We start from the raw sequence: 25,946 nt of genomic DNA, 5'->3' as shown, positions 1-25,946 counted from the left end.
AGCTGACTCTTGATAGGATAAAAAGATTTCAGGTAAGGAAGAGTGTAAGGAGGGAAAACAACACATTCAAAGGAACAAAGATCTGATGGGGTATATTCTGCTTCAGGAGCACTGTGCTCAGTTCAGTGCTGGGATGCCAGATGCACGGATGGGATAAGACTGTGGTCCAATTCAGAAAGGCCAAGGCCTTTCAAGTATGTCACACCAAGAAATTTGGAGCACTACTGTCACTAATGGAGAACCAACAGAATTTAAAGGAGAAGGTTGAAACTGTAGGCACATTCAGCCTGAAGAAGTGTTTTCTTTGCTCAAATATTTGACTTAGTTGCTAATGCTTAAAAATTGAAAGATTTCATATTTAAATTTTCATATTTTAAAAATGGATTCTTCTTAAAAAAAAATCTGTCAACACTGAACTAATAACCTCACACAGTGAAAACTGTTGAGATCTGAGTAGCAGGTGCAGCAGCTGCCCCATTCAGACGGATACAAATTATGGAGTTCAGGACTACCCTCACTGTTAGGTATTTGCATTTACAATTCCTGATTTTAAGGAAAATAACACTGAAAGCAAAACAGTAAGGCAAGATGATAAGTTAGGAAGACATCACTAGAGCGAATGAGGAATAAAAAAAAAGCATGAACCAAATTAGGAGAATAAAGACCCAGAAATAGGTAATGACTGGAGAAATGTTTAAAATATTCCAGGTACTATGTTCATATATGATTACACAACCAGTGTAACTCCACAACATGTACAACCACAAGAATGGGAAGTTATACTCCATGTATGTATAATATGTCAAAATACACCCACTGTCAGATATAACCGAAAAAGAACAAATAACAAAATGGATAAAGTAAAATATATATATATACATATATTCCAGGCACAAGAATTCTTATTAATCATGTAACTTATGTGTGCCATTTGTTCACAAAGACTATATTAGGAGAATGGAAGAGTGATTTAAAAATGATTTCCAATTCAAAAGCTCAAGTGGCTGCTATATAAACTGTGTGGCAAATCCACCCATATGCCATATATCCACACAAACCACAGATGAGACATTGCAGGAACTGTCTTATGTGATTCTGATCCTATATTCTCATGTTCGTTTTCTAGATGGAACAGAACAACTGATTGCAAACTTTCTGAGTGAAGTTCCCTTGGACAAGTGCTGTTTACAGAGAGTGGGGATCTAAACCTTCATAATCTCTCCTGCCAAGAGCAGCAGTTACCTGGCAAACTTAGAACCCCTTCCAATTCATCCAGAGAAAGGGCCTGCCCAAGAACTTACACAAGCCGTTGATATCCAACATGTTAGAGATGCCCCGGTCACTCATGTCCACTTCCGGCTGGTTCTTCTCCCGGCTCTCCTCCACCAACTTTTTCAGAGACTTGGACATGTTCTGTACCCAACGAAAACAAAGCACGTGGGCGATGGCAGGAAGGCAAAGAGGTGGAAGGAAAGAACCCTGCAGCTGCCACCCTCCAGTTTGACCTGGGCTTGAGACTGAGCATCAGAGGTCCGGGTGCGGGGAGGAGGATGGGACAGGGCGGGGCAGGGGACTGGGGAGGGTTCAGCACCTTTCCGGCCAGGCAGAGAAGCAAACCCTGGTGCAGTGCCACACACACTCACCGCAGAGGGCAGCCTCTAACAGAGGGGACGTAGAATGGCCGTAGGACGCACTTGCGTGGCAAGAGATGCACTCTTGACCAGTGCAAAACCGGCACCCGAACAGGAACACGCCCTGTCCCGGAGCTCGGCGCAGGCGCGCAAGGGACCACTATCAGCTCCACGCCCCTCCAGAGCCGGGCACTTCCCAAATTAGGAGAACACTTTTACTAGACGTGGCTCCAGGGCGAGGACCCGCCCATAAAAGAATGTGGACCCCGAGGCCGGCCAATCACATCCATTATCTAGTTCGGAGACTCCTCCCCACGCCGAGGCTAGCCATTCCGTCCCAGGTTTGGAATTCCGATTGGATCCGAGTCTACGCATGCGCGCTGGCATCAGCGCATGCTCAGTTGGTTGGTCGAAGGGCGGAGTACTATGGGCGGAAGTGGGGAAGTTTGGGGCATCAGCGTTGTAGAGTTTCTGACTGTGACTCTGGGGGTTTCAAAATTGATTATTCTCAGTGTCCTGTTTCTCTAATTGCAGCTCCACTTGGAATTATCTCTACTCCCTTCTCCGTAAAAGTGCCCTTAACAGCCCTCGCCGAAGCATGCATCCTTTGCACTGAGACAAGAACTAGTCGTGTTGCGTGAATCCCCAGCTCGCCGTCCTGTTTTTTGTTATCCTGTAGATTTCTACTGTTTACTTTTTGCCCCTGACCTTTTGGTCGAGAAAAACGGGAATCGCTCTCCGGTTTAAGAACTACAAGTAAAATTGAACCACTTGTGCAACGTGAATTATGGCTCCCAGGAGTCTGCCACTTCTCTTCAAAAGGCAAATCTTTGAGGGCTGTCAAAACAAAATACCACAGACTGCATCGCTTAAGAACAGAAATTAATTTTCTCACAGTTCTAGGTATAGAAATCCAAGACAAGATGCCAGCCGATTTGATTTCTCCTGAGGTCTCTCTCCTTGGCCTGCAGATAGCTGCTTCTCTATGTATCCCCAATTGGCCTTTTCCCTGTGCAGTGCATCCCAATGTGACTTCCTCTTCTTACCAGGACACAAGTCGTATTGGATTAGGACCCTGCCTTCATTTCTCTGCTAGCAACCTGTCTTGACTTTCATAAATACTCTCTCTTAAATAGGATAATAGCTTTTAAACCTCCCTTCTGTTTACTAATTTGTGTTTATTCAAGGGTTCCTGCTTAATGTTAATTTAGTTCTTTCTCCTTCATGCTGCTGAGAGATTTGCTCTTCTAGTTGATCTTGGCTCTTTCATGTTCACGTGTGGAGAGCTGAGCTGATTTGGGGAATAATTGGAGTGGTTTCTTTCCTCTCTTGTTTATGCGTATATGTTTCCCTGTTAGGTCAGCATTAGTTTTCCCTGGGATGTTTGTTAAATTTCTTTGGAAGTGGGAACCCAAGTTTTCTGCTTACAGATCATCACTGGGCTACCCTCACCTGTGGAGAGAGATGGTGCTTGTGAGTGCCAACTGATACAGTTCCTTTACTTCTCACACTGCACCTGCCAGCCCCTCATACAGATAACACCTGGAACAGCAATTCCCAACTTTGATGCATTTCTCTCTGAAAGTTATTTTGGGCTACAATTTCTATTTTATTTGCCAGCATGCTTCCATTCATTTTCAGAATTTTCTAGAAATTTGTTTTCACTTCCATTTGAGATGGGAAGCATCAAACTGTTTTTGCTATTCTCATACTCTCAATACTGAGAACATCTGACACCAGATGTGTGTTGGGTATTCCCACAAACCAAGAATTCTCCAGCAAACACCAGCTGTGTGTCCTACAATTCACCACAATTTTGACACTACCTCTAGCAAAGTCAGACTCCATGGGTGAAGGACTGTCTAAGACTGCCCTCATTTCAGATGCCAACTACAAGTAGTAAACGGGTTGTCACCTAGCAAATGATATAAATAGGGTTCACATGATCCCTTCCTCAATTTCATTTAATTTGATAGGACAACTCACAGAATTCAGGGAAATACTGTGTTTACTGGTTTACTATATTTATAAAGGATCTGATCAAGGATGCAGATGAACAGCCAGATGAAGAGATACATAGGGAAAAGTCTGTAAGGGTCCTGAATGCAGCCTCGAGTTGAGTGCACCACCTTCCCAGTATGCTCACCAACAAGGAAGCTCTATGAATGCAGTATTTCAGGGAGTTTTATGGAAGCTTCATTACATAGGCATGATTGATTATAACTCAATGTCCACCTTATCTCCTTTTCTTGGAGGACAGAGGGTGGGACTGAATGTTCCAAGCTTCCAACCATGACTTGGTCTTTCTGGTGTCCAGTCTCCTTCATCCAGGAACCCATCAAGAGTCACCTCACTAGAATAAGAGATGCTTCTATCACCCAGAAAACTCTGCAGGCTTAGGCACTCTGTGTCAGGAACTGGAATCAAGGACCAAATATTAGAATGTGTACCTATCATCCCATCACTCAGAGTTCTAAGAAGCTCTCTGCTAGAAAGCCAAGGCAGAATCCAAATATGTACATCTTATTGTACTATGATATCACAATTCTTGTCACCCTCTTCTAATTCTTTTCACTTTTACAGATATGAGGCTTAATGAACTGTGTCCCTAGGTTCCAAGTTTGTACGATATGGAAACAGGGCCTGGGTGGCAACCTGTGCAGATGCACAGAACTCCGCATTCAGATGGCCTTCCACTTGACTTAATGTTGTGCTGTTGCCATCTTGAAATGTTCAAAAATTTCTAGTCGAGGGGTCTTGGAAAATATGTATCTGGTCCTGTACAAAAAGGTGTGTGCTTTTCAGAGTTTAAGTGTCCTCCACAGCATTACTGTCTTGGTCTCTATGTTTACATGCAATTTATTCTCCATTATTTCCCACTAGGAGGAATGTACCACCTCCAGCGCCTGGATCTACAGAGTAAACCAGTCAGAAATAGAGTATGGATGATTCTTGATCTGAAACAAGGGGGACACTAGACATACCATAACTGTCATATGATTATAAATTCATATATAAATCATTAATTTTTAAAGTGCCTTTTTTAGTCTTTATCCCTGTAGTTGAGATCTTGAAAGTTCTCCAGATGTGTTCAAGTTTTGGTAGCCACGGTGGAGCTAGTGGGATAGGGTGGAATGTTTAAGAAGTTGGGCCTAGTGGGGGCTGTAGGTCATTGAAGATGTGCTCTTGAAGGGGACAGTGGGACCTTGGACCCTTCATCTTCTTCTCTTTGGCTTCTAGCCATGAGATTGAGTGGTTTTGCTCTGCTGTAAGCTCTCATCATGGGGTGCTATCTCACCACGGCCCAAAAGCAATGGAGCCAACTGGTCCTGCATTATAACCACAAAAATATGAGCCAGAATAACTCTTTCCTCTTTATAAGTTGATTATCTTGCTATTTCATTATAGTGATGGAGAGCTAACATAGCTGTATTTATAACAAGCCACTAAGTGGCATATAAATATAAAGTCACAAATTAAAGCTTAAAAAGCAAAATTTTCATCAAATGTCTAACAATTAGCATATTGATTTCCCTAATAACTTTCTACAACTAAATTGATAAGGAGATGTGGTTAATTAAAAATTTTCAGAACTCACATTATTTTAACACTGTGTAGTCTCTAATTTTTTAGAGCAATGATATTTAAAATATGGCAGCGATTACATTGTTTTTTCACTATCCTATCAATTTTTCCAATTAAGCTATCAAAATAGTTTGACCATCATATTTAATTAATTCATAACTAATCCTTCCGGCCAGATGTGAGGCACATTCTCCTATGGTTGTTGAGGTTAGAATCACATTCTGTTACTCAAGTTTTATACGACATATCCTTGCCTCATTTTTCTCATCCATGAAATACAGTGATGGTTCTTAGTGCTTATTTCAGTGAATAATGTATCAGAATGATGCCTGACACAGAGCAGAAGCTATGTAGATATTCTTATTATTTTTTATTTTTTAAATTTATATATGACAGCAGAATGCATTACAATTCTTATTACATATATAGAGCACAATTTTTCATATCTCTGGTTGTATACATAGTACATTCACACCAATTTGTGTCTTCATACATGTACTTTGGATAATAATGATCAATACATTTAACCATCATTAATTACCCCATGCTCCCTCCTTTCCCCTCCAACCCCTCTGCCCTATCTAAAGTTCATCTATTCCTCCCATGCTCCCTCTCCCTATCCCCGTATGAATCAGACTCCTTATATCAAAGAAAACATTCGGCATTTGTTTTTCTGGGGATTGGCTAACTTTACTTAACATTATCTTCTCTAACTCCATCCATTTACCTGCAAATGCCATGATTTTATTCTCTTTTTTTGCTGAGTAATATTCCATTGTGTATATATGCCACATTTTTTTTTAGCCATTCATCTATTGAAGGGCATCTAGGTTGGTTCCACAATTAGCTATTGTGAATTGTGCTGCTATAAACATTGATGTGGCTATGTCTCTGTAGTATGCTGTTTTTAAGTCCTTTGGGTATAGACCAAGGAGAGGGATAGCTGGGTCAAATGGTGGTTCTGTTCCCAATTTTTATTCTTATTAACATACTTACTGATATTAATGCTTCTCCTAGTCAGCATGTAGTGTTTTTTTTTAATTCCTCCCGTAAATAGAGTTAAAATTTAATAGGAATTTATGACAAGTAAAACCCACATCCAGGCATTCCCTGGTCTCAAACTGTCATGACTTATCTTTCTCCTAGCCCATTCTTCACAAGAATTCCTCAAGTATCAGCAGACTCCACTGGGCCCTGAGAGGGTCCATGGTGGCCTCTCCTTAGGATTTCCCAACACTGGATTCCAAACAACATGGGATTAGGAATGGGTAATATCCAGAAGGGTGGAATCAGACCACAAGGGAATGCTAGAACAAGGTTCTAGTGCTTGACCCTTGGAGGTCAAGCACTAACCTTTTAGTTGCTGAATCACAAGAAGTTGGAAAGAGGAGGTGATGTTGACATTTGGCTCTCGTTTCCGAATGAACTCCTCCTCAAATAGGGTGTCTACACTTCCCATTATTACCTGAAGTGGCAATAATCTGAAGTGGATATAGACACGATCTGGAGACTTTCTCAGTTTGTTATATGGTCAGCTGTAGACAGCAGATATTTCTTTTTCTTCACATTTGTGTATTCGGGGTTCCTTCGGATCCATGCATAATACTACTTACTATCTACTAACATCCAAATAAGATGTTCTCCCACTTTACCCTCAAACCCATTAATTTTACAGTGTGGCCTTTCAAATTCCACTTATGGTCTGAAAACAACATTTTGGTGTATCTCAATGTTTTAACTGCCAGAATCCCTGGTACCAAAGTTAACTAGTTGATTGTTCACTTGTCCAGAATTTTGATTGCTGGCAATGGAACTTCACGCTGGTGCAATTTCGGAACAGGAAAGTTGTCACTTGGCCATTTGTTCTGGGGAATTGGCTTAATGCAAATTTCACTAGATAAGAAAATTGAAAGATTGTGCCTTGGGAATGACTCAGGCAAGATGGAACTGGAAAATATGCACGTGAAGAAGAGAGACATCAGTTGTTAGAATGGAATGGCTGTCTCATTCCCCACTGTATCCTCAGCAAGCTTAGTAATAGATGCTGAATACATTTATAAATGAGTGAATTAAATGTAAAGCAGAACCACAGGATATCAAATGGGTCTTACTGATGAGAGTAGAGCCAGGATTTTTTCTCTTCCTTTCAGTTGAATTACTTGAAAACTTTACTAAACTCACCTCTCTTTTGCAATGTGAAAAAGTCATGCTCCCAACCTACTGAAAATCACAATTTATTCTCTAGATAGCTGGGAATATTTTGTAAATGAGCTTTATTTTCATATATTCTCTCTCCACCCCCTCTATTCCTCCCTCTCCCTCTCCCTTTCAGTTCTCAATTTTTAAATTACATAATAATAGTGCTTTCTTCAGCTTCATATATATACCTATTGGATACATCAATAGGGTTCCTGGAGAAGCATGTCCCTTTCAGTGAAAATGACTCCTGTAGGTACCATTGCTTAAATAACACCATCTAAGATCAAATCGTCTCTTCTTGACAGCTGCATCATGTCAATCTTGCTTTCAGACAAAATTCTCATATTCCTATGTCATGTGTCTCCACATTCTGTATTTTGCAATGCACAAGATCATATGTTTATCTCTATCAAATTTCATCTTGTTACAATTGGACCATCGCTCTAGAAAGGCAAGACCCTCCCTTTGGATTTTATGTCATTTTTCATGACATTAACTATTTCTTCCATTACAATGCCATACATAAAGTTGATATATCTATCTGTAATACATAGTTAAAGGAAGCAAGGATTTTAAAGTTGAGACTATATTATTTATGTAACTCTACACTCTGCAGAAATAATTTCCCTAGTATTTGAATACTGGGATCGGATGAAGTAATACATTCTACATCTTCTTTCATTCAGTAGGTTTCTTGTTCTTAATAGACTTCACTTTGCATTTTTAACATAAAACAAATCTCTGGTCAATTCTCCTCTTCTGGAGGCAGTGGAACACTACAAAAGCATTGGGGTTTTCTGGACAAAGGAAGCTAATCACTATCTCAGTAAAAGGTCTGGGAACAAATAGGACAGCAATATGCCATTGTGTTGAACTTATTCTACTTGCTAAATAACCACCTGTATTATTTAACTTGATGTACTGTGCTATAAAACTAACAATAGGCAATGGTGGTGCTTACAGAAAATATGTACCCTTGAGGACAATACATATACAGTTATGTCTTATTCATATAAGAATTTTCAAGATACCCTATGATTACAAAGGTTACTCTATGCTTGTCAGGGATGAGTTGTCTTATGCAATTCTTTATTCTACTCTCTTGATTATTCTTTTGTACTTGGTAATAAATATAATTCTCTTTAGTAAATGTTCTTTATTCCTTGTTGAACCTGAACAAAAATATGCAGAACCATATGTCAGGTCTAGACCATGCTCCTCCTTAAAATATCATTTGAAAATTTTCTTTTCCAAATATATTAAACTGGTAGAATTTCTATTTCATATAAATGATTTAAAATACTAATTTTATCCTATTTCTAGGAATATTGTCATATGCAGAGCAGTCTTGGAGATTTTCCTTAAAATAAATCAGCTAATCAAAATAACTTCTGGCTTTCACCTGAAATATTTTCCAAAAGCAAAATTTGGGTTGGTAGTGGAAATATAAATTTTTTGATGCTGTTTGAATGATTTAGCAATAAAGTTAATAGATGAAAAGATCTTCCACCTTTCCAGGAAATGTGCCTTTAAGAAATAACTTACAAAATATTATGGAAAATTGGAAAAACTGAGTGAAGAGGACAAGATACCTCTCTCTAGTATCGTTTCAACTTCTTGTGAATCTATTCATTTCGATATTTTAAAAGAATGGTACCAAGGATTGAACCCCCACTTATAGTCACTGAGCCACATCCTCAGCCTAAAAAGATTTTTTAAAATTCTATTTAAAAAATTCACTGAATGCTCATCTGTTACAGTAGTAGGTTAGAAACAAAGCAAACATGTGAAAAGAGAAGGCTGTTGAATAAAGTACATGCAGTATAAGAACTGATAATTATATGATAAAAAATATAATTGAGAACACTGGAAACAGGCAAAATGTTTCAATAAAACAAATGTAATGTGTAGAATATAATATTTTGTGCAGTAATAGTCCAGGGGTGTGAATACTATGTGTATATTGGCAAAAAGAATTGGAAATTTTAAAGAGGTAAACAAATGAATTATGATAGAGATTAAGTTTTATATTTTTGAAAAAAATTAATATTAACAGTACATTGCTTTGGGGGGGGTCAATGTCAAAAACATAGAACATTAATTTTCATTGGTACCTATTTTTTAGCTCAGTAATTTATTTTAAGAATAAATGACTCTCTAGGGACTTCAGCAGCTCTGGAGACTACTGACTGTGGCTGGTGTCATCATGGTTTTCCTTCTTGGCATCTGTTTTTAGTACAATTTAAGCCTGGCCCTGTGTAGTCGCAAACGATCTTCTAGCTTCTAATGGTCACTGGGTTGTTCCAGAGGCAGGATTAACCTATCCTCCTGATGATCTTCCTTCATTTGGCAAAAGAAGGAGTGGACAGAGCAGGATCACAGTGACAGTTATCTGTCAGGAGGAAATCCAATGTTAAACAATTGTGGAGACACTCAAGAACTGCCTTCAAAAACACACAATTTAAGAATGGAAGACTAAATACAACTAATAACAATTAAGAAAAAAATGTGGGATTGGGGTGTAGGTCAGTGGTAGAGTACATGTTTAGCAAGAAGGCCCTGGGTTCAATCCCCAGTCCACCAGCCCTGCAATGTAACAAATATTGTATTTGATTACAAAAATTGCTATGAAAAAACAGAAGAAGAAGAAGGAAAAGGAGGAGGAGGAGAAATAATAATTTCTACTAGTGGGATTTTGGAGGCTCCAAGCAGGTCATAGTGTTGAGCTGAATTGTAAACAGTGGATAAGATATTTAAAGAAAAAGCAAAACATCTTTAGCATAAAGAAGTGTGGCGCATCCCAGCAGCAGAGGCAGGAAGATCACGAGTTCAAAGCCAGCCTCAGCAAAAGCAAGGCGCTAAGCTACTCAGTGAGACCCTGTCTCCAAATAAAATACAAAATAGGGCTGGGGATGTGGCTCAGTGTTTGAGTATCCCTGAGTTCAATCCCTGGTCCATCCCCCACCCCCCACCAAAGTAAAAATTTTTAAAAAAGGAAGTTTGGAAGAAAGACCCCACACACAAGGAAAGAAAAAGGGAATGTTCTAGGAATGTGGAGTAGTGGATAATAGATAATTGAGAGTGAAGAATGCACAGAGAAATTCAATAGCCAAGGTAGAACAGGGTCCTGGGAGTAGAGGGGGAATATGCTCAGCAAACCCAGGAAAAAACAGAAGCTTGAGGCAAATAAGAGAGAAATTGAAAGAATTCAGAGGTCACAGCAAACTTTTCTATATCAAGCCATACTGAAAGAATACATTTTAATGAGTTAAAAATTAATGGAGCATAATTGTGGTACAATCAATAATGTTTATTACCCCTAATTTGACATTCACAGTGAAAATCATACTTTCATTGTATCTTAATTTTTTAATTTACATAGTAATTTTTAACCTTTTTAAGACTTTTAAAAAATTTCAGCTCAAAAATTAAAAGGTGTGCACAGCCCAAACTCAAGAAGTTATTATTTTACATTCAAAAAAAAAAAAAAGAACACTAATATACAAATAGCAATTCCACACATTCTTTGGTGAAAACCATAAAAGTTCAACTTATGATCAGTGGCATGGGCAGGAGTCCAGGATGGCATAGTTCTGTCCAGTGTGATGTCAGAAGCTCCCTGCAGCAGAGCGAAAGGACAGAGGAAACCCATGACCCATCAGCTGTCCCACGTTAACCGGAAGGCGGATGGATACACTGCATACTCAGCATGGAATTTTATGAAGACTTGATTTGAGGAAGCCACAAAGGGAGCTATGTTAGTGTCCTAAAATTGAAAGAAAAAAAATGAAAAATAAAAGTTACAATTTTTAAAAATTGGATTTTTTTTAGAAATGTTAGTATAATTTACAAAATTATAATGTCAAGAAGTTTTAAGAATTAACAGTGAACCTGTATTTACTTCTAGAAGTCATCTTGCCCAGAATTAATGTAGATTCTTTACAAAAGAATATTGCCTGGGGTAAAAAGTTGAGGAGAAATGAGCACCTGGGTTACTTTGGGGTAACTAATATGATCATATGAGTAAAATAGACTATTTTCATCCTCAACATCTATTGTTTCCTTTTGGAATTGACTTTCATATTATCTATGAAATGCTTGGGGGCAAGAGGTAAGATTCGTTTTTATCTGATGTCTTAATCATTCATAGGGCAAATATTTGTAAGATACCATTAATACATGGGTATTTTTTTTTTTTTAGCATCGAGGGTCTTAAAACATGAGCAAAACAGACAAAAAGCCTTTCTTTCACAAGGTTTACATTACTGGGCTTACCTAAGATTTATTCCCAAGATAGCAAATTATTCAAGTGAATGCAGGAGAGAGATTTTGCTTCCTAAGAGATATATCAAAGTATATGCAATATCATTTATTCTTATGCACAACCACCTTTTACTTCCATTTTAATCTGCTCCTAAGTTTTGATAAAGATTTACCTAAGAAAATACAGGAAGCAAAAGGTTTGACTTCTTATTCTACGTTGACAAACTAATATGGTCAGTTAACAGAAGTTTTATACACTTCTTTGAGTTTCCTTGTATTTCCTGTATTTTCTAGATAGATCCTGCTGCTGTGAGTAATACAGGACTTCCCATGAACAATGGCATTCTATCAAAACATGAAACACGCAGAAGGCTCATCAGGAGCCACATTGCACTTGGAAGCTCTTTAAGTAGCTACCTTTTTAAAAGAGAGGGTATTAAAGGCATATTCTCACAATATTATAGTTTAGGGAGTTAACTTCATAAAGTTAACTTTATGAAAATAAACTATTATTAGTTCATTTCTTCAAAGAATTCCTGCAATTTTCAGCAAGTAGTAGATGAAATGGAGCCAGATGTCCAAATTTTCCATAATTCTATATATTTAGAAACAAACATAAGTATTAAACTCTGAAAGGGCATCAAAATCACGCTGGGAGCTTTTAAAAAGTTAACAGATAGGTGTGGGAACTGGAAGTAATTTCACAAACGATTCTGATGATTCTGATGCAGTCTGGTTTGGTAACTATTAAGAGTACTGTAGCACAGTGCCCACTAGATGGCACTGGTGCCCCGACAACAGAAATCAGAAAACTATACCAAATTTGCTAAGGCTGTGGCTTTGTTCTTTGCATGTGTCTGCCCTAAGAGTCTATACTGAGTTACCATCATGATTTTAAAATAACAAGTGGGAATCTAAAAGTGTTTGCTGTACTCACTGCTCCACAATACGGTCCAGAGGATGGAGAAGTGACATTCGGCCCATTATAGAGTATGAGATAGTTCTGGATGCAGTCTCCTGGGTCATCAATGCTGATAAAGTAAAAGCTGACGGTGACAGGTCTTCCAGCAGGAGCAATGAGGGTCCATTCGCAGTGAGTGTTGTTTGGGTACGTGCTGGGATAGCCAGGGCTGGTAAAGGAGCCACTGTCTCCATAAAGAGTCCCACCACAGCCTGCAACCAAAGTGCAGCGGAAAGTTTGATTCACCAATTCAGAACCAGTCAGCTTTCATGCATGTGTATTTTCTTAAGGGGCTGAGATTTTGCAAGAACAGTAGATGGCCAAACCTCCTTCTTCTGTGGGCTGCTTCTTTCCCCCTGCCACTTCCACCTCTCCCATCCCCAACAAATGTTCCTCTCCCTGCATACCATGACCCAGGTGCACCTTCCTCCAACACTATTCTTTGAAAAAAGTAAGTTAGGGACAACGTGGAAAAACAAGTGATGTGGCAGAATAACTGTAAGACAGAATGAAGTCACATGTGTGCTTTTGATGGTGCACTCCCAATGCACTGAGTTGAAGATAATGACATTGAAGTCAAATTCAAGGTCAAATTCTGAAGGGCAGGTACAAGAGAATGAAACTGACCAAATTATAATGTTCTATTGTTGGTGTGTACAGACATGTAACAACAAACCCCACTATCATGTATCATGATAAGGTACCAGTTCAAAATTGACTAATGGAGGAAAAAAGAAATACAAAAAAGGAAAATTATGGGCTGAACACAGACTGTGTGATTGTAGCTTTTGATATGAATCACTTAACAATAAAAGTGATTTTTTTTGCCAAGATAATAACTGATAGTTTTGAGATTGACATACTTAAAGTCAAAGCTCCATAGGTACAGGTGTTGATTTATTTGATTTGTTTGTTTGTATAGCAGAGTTATCACTAGTTAGGCTGGACAGCCAAGGGGGTCCAGAAGAAATGGCCTGGCATAATCAAAAAGCACCTGGGCTGGCATCCGGCCCCCTTTGCCACAGTCTATCTGTGCATTTGGAAGGCAATGCATTAATCTTAGCATTTTCTGTCCTCATCTATAAAATTAGGGCTTTGGAGATAGTCTTTAAACCTCCTTAAGTTGCAAAGATTTCATTATCCATGATTGTCTTGATGGAACCCTATTCTTACCCCTCAGCATATTTAAAATAAGTCTTTCCATCTTTTCGGTGGTGGGGAGGGATGGGGGAGATACCAGGGATTGAACTCAGGGGTCGTTGACCACTGAGCCGCATCCGAATTCCTATTTTGTATTTTATTAAGAGACAGGGTCTCAACCACATTTTTTCTGAGGGTGGCTTTGAACTCAGATCCTCCTGCCTCAGCTTCCTGACCTATTGAGATTGCAGGCATGTACCACCGAGCCTGGCTCTTTCTATCATTTTTATTTTGAAGGTTTTCCAGACACTTCAGGACATTTCACAAAGATGTTTCTCCGCTTTTGGGTTACCCCGTATTGACATGACTTAAATTTCCTTCGGTTGTTTAATAACCAGCCAACCAAAAATACAAGAAGATACTTATTACCCTGAAAAAAGCAATTAACTACAGGACAGCCAAGAAGCCTCAGGGACTATGAAGAGCACAGCTGTTCACATGTGCTCGGGAATGTGAAAGCCATTTGGCTTTTTCATTTGACTTCTCAGAGGACATTGTGATGACCAAAACAAAAGCAAAAATTCTGACAAAACAGAATTTATGTAGGAATTAAAAAATTTTCAGACCTTCTATATTCTTTATATATAAATATATATTCTTTTACATAGAAATAATGAATAAATATAGAATTTTTAAATATCTCAACTGTTACCAATTTCTGTTTTTAACAGGAAATCATGAAATACATAGATAGCTAAAAAGAGGAGGTCACTTTAATTGTGCTTTTCTATTAGACACCTTATGTTAGCTTTATGTACACTGCTTTGCCCCCCAAAAGGCAGATGTCTTACCAGAGGGTGATGAGGCCCAGATGATTTCATATCCATGACTGGAAATTATATTATTGCTCTTAAATCGTAGACACAGTTCATTGTTTTGAGAGAAGATGGGGTTTGGCTGCAGAGTTCCACAATACTTGCCAAGTAGTGGTGAACTGCTACTACTTCCATTTCTTACCTTTAAAAACATTAATTATTATATTTACATTATACTTTCTTCTCCAATTTATTATTGCATACATTAAGACATTAAACAATGAGAATTATGACTTAAAAAAAAAAAGCTTTCTGTTTTTATGTACTTAAGAATGAAGGGAGGCTGGGGGTGGGGCTCAGCACTTACCCAGCAAGCCCAGGCCCTGTGTTCAAATGGGTCCAGGAGTTGGGAGACCAGCTGGGCAACAAAGCAACACTCCCTCCTCAATAAACAAAACCCTTAAAAAATAGTAAGAGTTCTCTGACAAATACATGCAGAAGTCACCTTTACTTGCAAAAAGAAGTGTTTAATTTTCAGATCAAAAACCATTTTCATTTGGATTCAGAAACACCCAGTCACCTACAGCAATTAAAACACCTGGGCCCATTTTTATATACTACTTGATACTATGATCCTATGGCCTTGGCTTTTCAAGAGACATTTTGAAGAATATAATTAAAGTGAATTTAAAAAAAAAATGTGTATGGGAGCAACACTGCCTGCTCTGCTTCCAGTCAACTACTATATTGTACTGTGTATGGTGTGTGTGTGTGTGTGTGTGTGTGTGTTCCATTGAAAACTACTCAGCAGAAAAAGAAACTATGAAAAAAAAAAACGCAACATACAAAGTGTAATAAAGTTCAGAGCAAAAGCAATTTCTGTATGGGAAAAGGACACGACTCAATAAATCTATGACATTTCTGACTGTTGTTAAATATATTTCAAAAACAAATTCCAAGGCTGAGTAGCTTTCCTTTTCAGCCTACAGCCTGGAGAAGACATAAAAACAGGAAGTGAGTCATTGGGCATTGGGTGGCGGGATAGATTACCTCCCTGGGAATGCAACCACATTTTGTCCTCCAGCTGGGTTCCTTCCTACTGAGCATTGCCAACCAGTCCCACTCTGAAGAGTACTTGGGGAGTCTTCAGGGAGAGTTATACAGGCAATGTATAGGTGGAACCAGATCCATGCAGATAAAGTCCGAGTTCACTGATCCATGATTCAAAATCTGAGAAGTCCATTTACTGGAAAATCTGATTAACTGATGTTTTCCTTAAGTTGTGTTTTTTTCTTAAGGTGCAGTGCTGGTCTGTTAGGCTGTGTTGATTTGGTTTTATTCCTGCCTATGTAGTAACTAAAGGGAAAGAATAATGTTGTCCAGGGCTTGTTGTTGGATGACTTTGCCAAATGTTTAAACGAGGTGGCCTTGACTGAGCAGCCATAGAGAAGGCAGCTACCATATTTAAGAATGCTGGAGGGCCTGACCTTCTACCACTAAACTCTAGAGTCTGGGTCTCTTTCCCCCTGGGTCCTCTTTTAAAATGCCATTGCTCTGTAAGGAAAAGTGAGACATTTATTCCCATTGAAACTGCTAAAAACTTGTCATAGTGACTTTTCTCTTCATAGAGGAATGAGATGAACTAAGAGTAGAAGGCATCTCTGGGGCCTTAGAGGACGCTGAAAGGAGGGGTGAGGATACTGAAGATGTCTAGAGACTGGTCTCTGCCGGCAGTGACACAATCAGAGTCCTCAGAAAGAGCTTGCTGTTCCCACTAGGGTTCCTGAGAGTGGAATGCAAAGGCTTCCGGTGGGGCTCCAAGAGGCCATGCCCATGGCCTTCCCTCCGAAAACCAGACTCTGCTACATTTTACAGGCTGATGTCCTTTCTTGGCTTATTGTACAGTAAATTTCAGACCCATTCTATGAAACAAAAAGGACCATGTGGGGGGCACAGTTCTCACCCTCCAATGTTGGAAAGCAAACCTTTACTTCCCAGCATCCAGCAGGCAAATGGCAAACGCTAAATTTTCAGTAACAGTCCACTCAGATTTGAGGGGAATTAAGAAGAGCTGTACAGTGACTCTGACCTGAGAGGATTATTTGAGCCTTTCTTCCTATCCCACTCCTCCCCTGGTTTCTGCTTTATACTTCATATAAATATTTGGATTTCCCTGGTGACTAAGGTGTACCGGTCTGAGTTTAATATCCTGACTGGCACCAACAATACTGTATTTCTCTGTTTCCTCCCAGCTAAATCTGCCTTTTCCCTATTTCTGGTCACAGCAAATATTCCCCATGAGAAAGGCCTGAGCTGCTTCTGGAAATTCATTGCACCATGGGTTAAGGATACTGATTAGCAAGGCATTTCTATTAGTTCCAGAAGGGAGAGCTTTCCAGGATAGTTGAACGCCTCACCAGCAGACATGTAGAAGCTGACTGCAGCCCAGCCAGGACACCAACTTTGTACCAAGCCAGGCATTGCAGACTGGCTGGAAGAATCAGCAGCAGCACCAGAGGCCAAGACAGCTGAGAATGGAGGTGGATGAGAGGAAGGGGGGCAGGCTGTTGGTACTAGAAAGCAGAAGCAGCTTTGGTAGGGAGAAAAGGCCATGATTACCAAGAAATAGCTGAAAACAGAAGCCAGCAGAAAAGAAAACGATTGCAAAAGAAGTTGCATACCCTGTTTAACTTGTGTATCTTGTACAGGTCAAATAATTTTGGACTATTTCAAAGATGGAAATGCTAACTATCCTAATCTGCTCATTACACATTATATACACATTATATACATGTATCAAATTATCACAATCCACCCCACTATTTATCACACTACATAGGTACAACCATAATAATAATAATTATTTTTTAAAAGTCCTGATTAAGAAGAGACAGTGGGAACAGCTGGGCACAGTGGCACATGCCTGTAGTCCCAGCAACTTGGGAGGCTGAGGCAAGAGGATCATAAGTTCAAGACCAGCCTCAGCAACTTGGCAAGGCCCTAAGCAATTTAGCAAGACCCTGCCTCAAAATAAAATATAAAAAATAATTAAAAAGTAGGCTGGGAATATAGCTAAGTGATAAAAGCACCTGTGGGTTCAATTCCCAGAACAAAGGGGAAAAAAAAGCAGTAGAAAAAGAAATAAAAATAAAACTCTATATCAGATATAGAGGAGGGCAAATAGACATTTTCAAGTCTTTCTGAAGCTTCTTGTGTATGTGTAACAAGGCCAATTTAGACAGCCTCAGCTGAGGTTTAGATTCAAAATTGGCTGAACAGGGATGCCAAGCTCATTTGGAAAATCTCCCTAGAAAAAATCCCTGAACAATGATGTGATGATATCAATTTGCACATAAGCAATGCAGGTGAGGTGGAGCAGACCAGATTCCCAGGAGCCATTCTAGTAGCACTAGACAACCCCAGAGGTGCAGCCACATGACGAGCATAGCTCTGTTCTTTCTCAATGTGCTTTGATGCAGGGTTGAAGAGAAGCACACTGCGAAGACCCCTCCAACCAAATTAGCTCTCTCTGGTGGTGGTGGCAGAGGAAGGAACAGCATATTTCCTGCACCTGTAGAACACACTCATTCAAGAAATAGTGCAGACACCCCAAACATACTGTAGTCATCAGGGAAATCAGGAAACTATTTACTGTTATTCATTCCATTTTTATCTTCAGATGGCCCTTCTGAAGCCAGTGCCATCCTCCACCTCCAAGATCACTTCACTATCTTTGCTTGGCCCTCCCTCTTGTCCTTGAGGTAGGAATTCATATGTAACCTCCTTAAAGAGATCCACTCTGTCTCCAGAGTTAGGTGCCCTTACCGTGATGGACTTAGTCTTTTCATGGTGTTGTAATTGATTCTCAGCATCTGTTTTGGTTTAGATATGTGTGAGACAATGTAAGAAAGTTTAGAGGTGAAATGATTGGGTTATGAGAGACTTGACCTAATCATTGCATTAATCCACTAATACTGAGTGGTAAATGTAGGCAGTTAGGGTGTGGCTGGAGAAGGTAGATCACTGGGGCCATGCCTTAGAGTTTGTATTTTGTCCCTAGTGAACAGAGCTCTCTCTCTCTCTCTTTCTGCTTCCTGATTGCCATGTCCTGAGCTGCTTCCTCCTCCATACCCTCCCACCATATGTTCTGTGTTACCTTGGGCAGACATATGGAGTCAGCCATCTATGGACTAAGACTTCTGAAACCATGAGCCCCAAATAAACTTTCCCTCCTCTGTGTTGCTCTCATCAGGTCTTTTGTCTTAAAACACCACCTATCTTTCCCTTTAGATCATGCCTCTGAAGGGTTCTGAACATGTTTTCCTTCTTGTTGTAAGTCCAGTGCCAGGAACAGAAGGTGCTCGGTAAATGTTTATGGACTGAAAGATACATGGATAATTAGTGAAATGAACAAGGGGCATATAAGGATTAGCAGCATCTTTTTAAATAATTGTTCAAATGACACCCCAATGCATGTTACCTCCAAGAAATCATGTGCACAGTTGCTTGAGTCCTCAATGTCAAACGAATGAAAAAAGAGGGAAATGGCATGATTCTGTGGGGCTGTGAGAATAATAGTGCAATCCAGGTTATCATTATAATTTTCAGGCCATCCAGGACTCTTCAGATTGCCAAATGCTCTGTTGTATTGTCTGTTGCAGTCTTAGAGAGAGAGAGAAAAAAAAGATCTCAGAAAAAAATGCATGCACCCAAATACTTAGTGTTCTTTCAACTTGACAGAAATAATTTTAAAAGACCATTAAATCTGAACAAACTTTAGGGGAAACTAATCCAGTCTCTTCATTTATCTTTGAGATAATTGAGACCTGAGAGGTGACATGAATCACGCATCCGATAGATATGTACAGAGGCTTCTTAACACAAACACCTCCATGCGGGTATAAAATATGAGGGCTTTCTTTAAAGGGCATCCTAGTGTCCTTTGAACTTTTCTGATCACAGTGAAGTATTGGTGGCTGTCACTTGAACCCTTTTTTGGACTCAAAGGTTCTACCTATCAGGCAGAGATTTCCATGAGGATTTCCCTTTAAATCTTTTGATGACTTAATTGTTATGCTAGAACAGTAAATCATTGTTCCTTTTAGTAAAAAAATAATACCCATTTTTGTTGTTTGTTTGATTCAAAGGCAGCTTTTAATCAGGTTCAAAATAATAAAGTGGTCTCTGAAAATAAGCTTCTCATTGATAGTAACTGGTAATCCTTTTCAAGTTTTTATAAAATCACTTCCTAAGATACAGCAATGCCCTGCTTTGTGAACCTACTAAAACTCACTGGACTGTAAACTTTGAATAAGTGAATTGTAAGACAGGGGATTTCATGTGGATAAAGCTTTTGTGAAAATATGTGGTGACTCCTGTAAGCTGTCAGTGGATAATTAATACAATAACTGGTCTATTTTTCAATTACTATATTGTACTATCTTTCAATTAGTGTTGTATTCATTTTATGTTACCAGGAACTAGCTTTAGTAATTTGCTAAATTGGGCCTGGATTCTAGTTAAGAGTCTTACCTCCTGTGGGCTTGGGTTACCTTAAATTCTAGTGGTCATTGTACCCATGGCCATATTTCCTGAGAAAAGATGGAAGCTCCAGGGCTCACCTGCAATCTGATAGGTGAAACTCACTCTAGAGTTGCTGTTTAAAACTTCAGATTTGAAAACCACCATGGCAGTTCTTGTGGAGGAATAAAACTCGGGCAGAGCTGAAATGTTTCTGCCACAGAAATGGACTCTTCCATCACCCTGAAATGAATGGAAGCCACATCATATTAGATTCAGTTCCAGGAGAGGACAGCTGTACCAGAAACTCTACTGTAAAAGCATGGCTTACATATTCAGCCATGGAACCCAGCTCTAGTCTCTGAAGCACTCTGCAGCCAGACTTGCCCACCTTCCTGGAAAGATGGGAGATGGGGGCCAAGTGTCTGCTGAAACCATGAACAGACACTTCCCTGCAGAAATCAAGACTGCTCCCTTCCCAGGTTATGTCACAGCTGAGGCCTGTGTCCTTGTTCTGAGCAGAGTCCAGTGTTTGAGCTCACTGCAGGTCTCCTACTCAAGCCTTTCCCATTATCCTGGGCTCATAAGACTGAGACCCTTCCCCTGATCCAGTCCTTGCTCCTCACAGCAAACCTAAGCAGGCTTTTTGGCAATACTGACTCCCCAAGGTAGCCAGTGCCTGTCATGAGGTCACTGTTCCTTTTATAAGACTTGGGCAACCCACATTCCCTTTCAAAAGCATGGGGTAAATGCAGTCAAACACCTATCCCTTTTGCACAAAACCAACTTGTACCAAAGTCAGGATGCTGGCAGCCTCCCAGCGATAAGTACCTTTCTAATACCTACAGTTCTTGGGCGCCTACTGAAGGTGCATGCTCCACCTCAGCTTGTAGACTCCTGTTACTGATCTGGGCTTCTATGGCCACCCCCGTCCCACCGCCTGCTGCTATGGGTCCTTTCCTAGCTTTGCCTGCTGTATCATCTGAATTGCATTGTTAACTACCTCCTGTCTACATCTCTCCCCTTTCCATTTTGTGGTCTTAAGTGAAACCTGAGTTTCCAGCAGCCTCCTAGGGGAGGTCATTCCTTTTTTATTCTCCACAATTCATTGAGTAAAAGTGGAGGAGAGGAGTAGGGGAGCGTTTCTCCATGTTCCTCACTGCAGCATCTGTCCTCACCTCAGGTCCTCTTTAGAAAGTCTCTACATGTGGCCAAAGAGTCTCTACGACCCTTTTCATCATTTTTATTTACTTTCCTCCTGGTTAATTCCCTTCATTTATTAAAGATTTGTGGTATCTTACCACAAGTAATTTTCTGCACCCCAGTTCCTTTCTGAACTCATAGAGGTTTGGATGATTTTATAGACAGTTCATTAAACAAATCCCACTTTGAACTTCTTAACCAGTGATGTTCATGTCCACTCTCTGTAGTTGCCTACCTCAAGGCCAGCAGCATACCTTCCATCTTCTCTTATGCCCCCACCATAGAACCCTTTGACAATCTTCCAATTAGGGCTTCTCTTTCTACTCTTGGAGAGCTTGGAGTTCCAATTTCTCCCAGCCCATCACCATTATTATTATATTTTTTAATCCCCTCTCTACCTACCTAGGATGAAATCCCCTGTCCTTTCCTTATTCATTCAATTGAAGGACATTATTCAGTTGCGACAAATATTGGGTATTGTGGGGAGCCACACTGAGTAACCATGCCTCCCAGTCCTGATGCACCACGGGGATCTGAAAGATCACTGTAGTCTGGTGCCATAGTGCCATGACTTGTGACTCGTTCTTTTCCCCCACTCCAATAGCAAGGCCAGTGTCTTCTGAGCAGGCATACCCTGGGGTTGAGCTACATGCCCCTGTTCCTTTGTAATCCTACCCCTTTGCCATTTGGGGGGATAGAATGTTCCATGGAAGCTTCTTTTGTGTGTCCCCTTCTCTTGCTCTGCCTTTGGGCATGGCCTTCTAGCTGTCAGTCAACCTGCTGACAGCAGACATCATGAAGCTAGACTCAACTGCCTGAAACCTGACCCCTTGCCTCATTTGAATAGCTTCTCCCCCCAAAAAGGGTTCAGCATTTTCTCTCTCTCTCTCTCCACAGACCCCTAAAGTCAGAGGAATCATCACAGGACCCAAAGAAAAAGGCATCTCTGTCTCTTGTGTGATTATTTCACGTAGCCCAGTTCACCTGGAGTGACCCTGAGTGTTTTAGTCATGAGGAACGCGATGGTCTTATTGGAGGCAAGTCCAGCTGCCAACAAGTTCCATAATTGCCTTGTGCCCTGTTCATGCCATTTTTGTGCCTAGTTGAGAGGTCTTCTCTGTCCTGCATTGACTCAGCTTCATAAAGCAATGGGAAATCGAAAGAGCCTTTATACCCAAAGGATCTTATCTCACTTGGCTGTAAGTCCTTCTGGTGAGACTCCCACTGGGGAATAGGAATTTGGTCCAGAAACCATCAGAAATGAAATAATGATGACCCCTTGTCTTGGCCACCACGGGAGCACAGCACAAATCTCAGTGTCTAAGACTTGCACAAAATCAAAAAATCTGGTGTCTACTCAGCTGCCTGAACATCTTGGACCTCTTCACATTAGAGTCAGATAAACTGACTCCCTACTAAGATGGGGAGTGTAAGAATTAGGAAACCCCAGCCTTATAATGAGGATAACTGTGAAAATTCTGAAGGTGACAGATGGGACTTTACTTCTGCCAGCACAATGGGATTTGAACAATCCCCTTGGAATGAACAAGTTAGTCACTCTCGAAACAGCAAAGACAGCCCAGGTATCCCCAGATATTCTCCCTCGAATCCATCATCAGTTCTTGAGCCCTCGTGTTACCAATTCCCCTTGGTAATCTCATTACTCTCAGTATTTCAACTACTTCGCTATGTAATGATGATATGCTAATCTGTTAACCACACACTTCTATGTCCCAACTGTCTCCATAACACCTTGCTCATGGGAAAGTAAGACTCAGCTTTTTTTTTCTTTTCTTTTTTTTTAGCAAATGAGGTTTTTTTTTTTTTTCCCCCTCTCTCTTTATTCTGTCTCATAATACCATGAATACAGTGCTACGGGCATGGCATGAAATGGCTTCTTGGCTTATTTTCCTGTGTACTGGGTGAATTCCTTCTGACCATCCTAAACACAGATACTACTAACTAGAAGGGTTTCTCCAAGTGTGGCTCATGGAGTTCAGGACACCAGAGATGTTCATCAAAAATTTAGATTCATAGGTACTATGTGGAAGAATCCATCTCAGGGGTGGGCCCTGGGCAGTATGCCTTTTGAACAAGATGCCCAGGTAATTCTTAGGCATCTGGATGTTTAAAAGTACCTGACCTACAGAACCAAGTTCAAGTGTTCCTCTTCACCTGAACTTTGGATCTGGCTGCAAAACACCATGCTGAAAGTAACTTTGAGGATTTATTGAATCATGCCTTCATTGCTTCGAGTGTTTTGCAAATACTAGTGGCAAGATCACTAGATGCAACTGTAATCCATCCCATAATCATTACCTCTGGCAAGTCCTGAACCTCTAAGTAGTTCTGTGCACAGTCTTGCGAGTGTAGCTGAAGCGCCCACACAGTTATCTTCACCTGCTGGTGGGGAGGGGCTTCAATGACCCAAGTACAGGTGGACAATGGAACACTCTGGTTTGACAAATAGGGTGACGAAGTATTTTGTGGGGTCCAATTTGCATTGTATGTTCCACCACAAGGCACTGAAGAGGGAGGAAAGAAACAACATAGGAGATATTTCACTCTTGTCTCCTCACACAGAGTCTTTAAAATTCTGCCTTCCCTACCCTGCTGGCCCAAAGGAGAGATAGGAAATCTTCCTATTAAAAATTTGAGATATTCATTTTTGATTAAAGATTAGCAAATTTGTACTACAAATTAAAGACAGAGGGAATGAAATGAGTTCAGTAATCAACCAAGAGAGTAATTAACATTAAGTTTAGTACCTGAGTGTAAACTTAATAAGAATGCATTATTTTTAGTACATAAATACACATGCATTTCATAACCTATATTTTAAAAATAATCTCAATTTACTCACTGTCCACGAAGGTATATGTAGCATTAAATCCTTCTCTTTCTAGAGTCAGGTCACTGACAAAGTGAACTGTGAGGAAGTTACTGGAAGAGATAAAAGGAGCAGGTATGGTGGAACCACAGAATGTTCCAGCCAAACGGTCGTTTTCACTCTCCCCATCATAGAGCTGGAAAGGAAGAAGGTTCTCAGTTCTCCATTATTCACAGGGAAGTTGCCCATTTATACACTAAATTGGATATGAAGTCACCACAGGTCACCACTAAGGATCTGTGCGTTGGTGTTCTTGTCTTAATTCAGGAGCAGACTTGTGATGGGATCGATTTTCAGAAAAAAACTTGGTGCAATGCCAACATCTGTCTGATCTTTGGGAAAGTCATATACGATTTAATAAATAATGTGTCACTGGAGTCATCAAATCCATGGCTACCTTTACCTCTGGTCCAAGCCACTCTGTGGTCTTGCCTGGACCATTGCTGAAGCCTCTGTATGGGGCTCTTCCCCTGTATCCACATAGTTTGTTCTCCAACATTCCTCCAGATCTTTACTCAAATGTCACAGACCTGGGAAGGGTTTCCCTATGTAAACTCTCCGAACATTCCCTGACTCCTTTCCTGCCTGATCTTTCTTCAGAGCCAGTATCACCTTCTACTTAACTCTATACTTGTTTTTTTTAATTATCTTCCCCACTAAAAAGAATGCAAGTTCCATAGAAGCACAGATCTCTGTCCTGCTCACTGCTCTGTCCCCCGAGTTTAAGGATGTCTGGCACATAAAAGGCACTCCATAAAAACCTAATAAGTGAAGAAGTGCTTTGATGTCTCTCTCTCACCACCCACCTGTTCTAGGCTGTCTTGTGTTCCCATATTGGAAGACCACAGACTGGGTAATTTATACAGAAATATATTTCTCACAGTTCTGAAGTCTGGAAAGTCCAGAATGAAGGGACATCTGTGAGGGCCAGGCTGCTGCATGGTGACAGGATGAGAGAGCGGGAGCCTCTAGCTCTGGTCTCTCTCTTTTTATAAAGCCATTAATCCCATCCTGGGACCCCATTCTCATGACCTCATCAAACCCTAATTATCTCCCAAAGGCCCATTAGACCCATCACCAAATACCAGCAACAAATAAATTTGAGGATTAAGTTTTAACACAGAACTTGGGGAACACATTCAAACCACAGCACCACCCCCTTCCAAACTGTTCTCCCCAGATCTTCTTTATCTCAGTAAATGGCTCAAGCCCAAAACTCCATCCATACTTGATTCCCTCTCTCTGTCCTTGCTCTCTTTCCTTCTGTCTGTCTCTGTCCTCACTACTCCCACATCCATTCCATTCCATCGTCAAAATACATCTCAGAGCACCTCATCCCCATGGGATGAGTGTTTGCAAACTTAAGTCAGATTGTGCTCCTGCTTTCCCTGAAATGCTCCAGTGGATTCTCATGACACCTACTGTAGAATACCTGCTTTTTTAAAAAATCAAAATCTTTGAATATTTATTTTTTCTTGCTTTTCAGTACATACATTTTGGTTGAATTTTTTCCCTGAAATCTATGTATTTTTAAATTTTTAACTTTTTTATTTATATATGACAGCAGAATGCACTACAATTCTTATTGCACATACAGAGCACAATTTTTCGTATCTCTGGTTCTATACATAGTATATTCACACCAATTCGTGTCTTCATACATGTACTTTGGATAATGATGACCATCACATTCTACCGTCATTAAAACCCCCCTGCCCCCTCCCTTCCCCTCCCACCCC

At 40.2% G+C, this 25,946-nt stretch overlaps 2 protein-coding genes across 5 annotated transcripts in view; both read right to left on the bottom strand.

Annotated features, from left to right (window-relative positions):
- Window positions 1-1,842, bottom strand: part of Rsu1 (Ras suppressor protein 1) — a 182,449-nt gene extending 180,607 nt beyond the window's left edge. Inside the window, exons 1-2 of one of the 4 annotated variants that reach the window (XM_015483410.2) lie at window positions 1,644-1,842; window positions 1,302-1,413 (exon numbers count right to left, since the gene is read on the bottom strand). In XM_015483410.2, coding sequence (XP_015338896.1) covers window positions 1,302-1,410 — 109 coding nt within the window. In that variant the 5' untranslated portion in view covers window positions 1,411-1,413; window positions 1,644-1,842. The remainder of the gene's footprint in view (window positions 1-1,301; window positions 1,414-1,643) is intronic. The other 3 variants (XM_048809054.1, XM_015483409.2, XM_015483408.2) reach the window with 3 other exon arrangements.
- An 8,862-nt stretch (window positions 1,843-10,704) lies between these two features.
- The window catches only part of Cubn (cubilin), a 280,157-nt gene continuing 264,915 nt past the window's right edge, over window positions 10,705-25,946 (bottom strand). Inside the window, exons 61-67 of the mRNA XM_048809051.1 lie at window positions 24,181-24,343; window positions 23,637-23,842; window positions 20,216-20,357; window positions 19,075-19,256; window positions 14,631-14,796; window positions 12,616-12,851; window positions 10,705-11,181 (exon numbers count right to left, since the gene is read on the bottom strand). Coding sequence (XP_048665008.1) covers window positions 11,074-11,181; window positions 12,616-12,851; window positions 14,631-14,796; window positions 19,075-19,256; window positions 20,216-20,357; window positions 23,637-23,842; window positions 24,181-24,343 — 1,203 coding nt within the window. The 3' untranslated portion in view covers window positions 10,705-11,073. The remainder of the gene's footprint in view (window positions 11,182-12,615; window positions 12,852-14,630; window positions 14,797-19,074; window positions 19,257-20,215; window positions 20,358-23,636; window positions 23,843-24,180; window positions 24,344-25,946) is intronic.

Source organism: Marmota marmota, unplaced genomic scaffold, assembly GCF_001458135.2.
Source record: "Marmota marmota marmota unplaced genomic scaffold, marMar, whole genome shotgun sequence".
Classification (NCBI taxonomy): Eukaryota; Metazoa; Chordata; class Mammalia; order Rodentia; family Sciuridae; genus Marmota; species Marmota marmota.
This window is presented reverse-complemented; position numbering and strand designations above follow the sequence as displayed.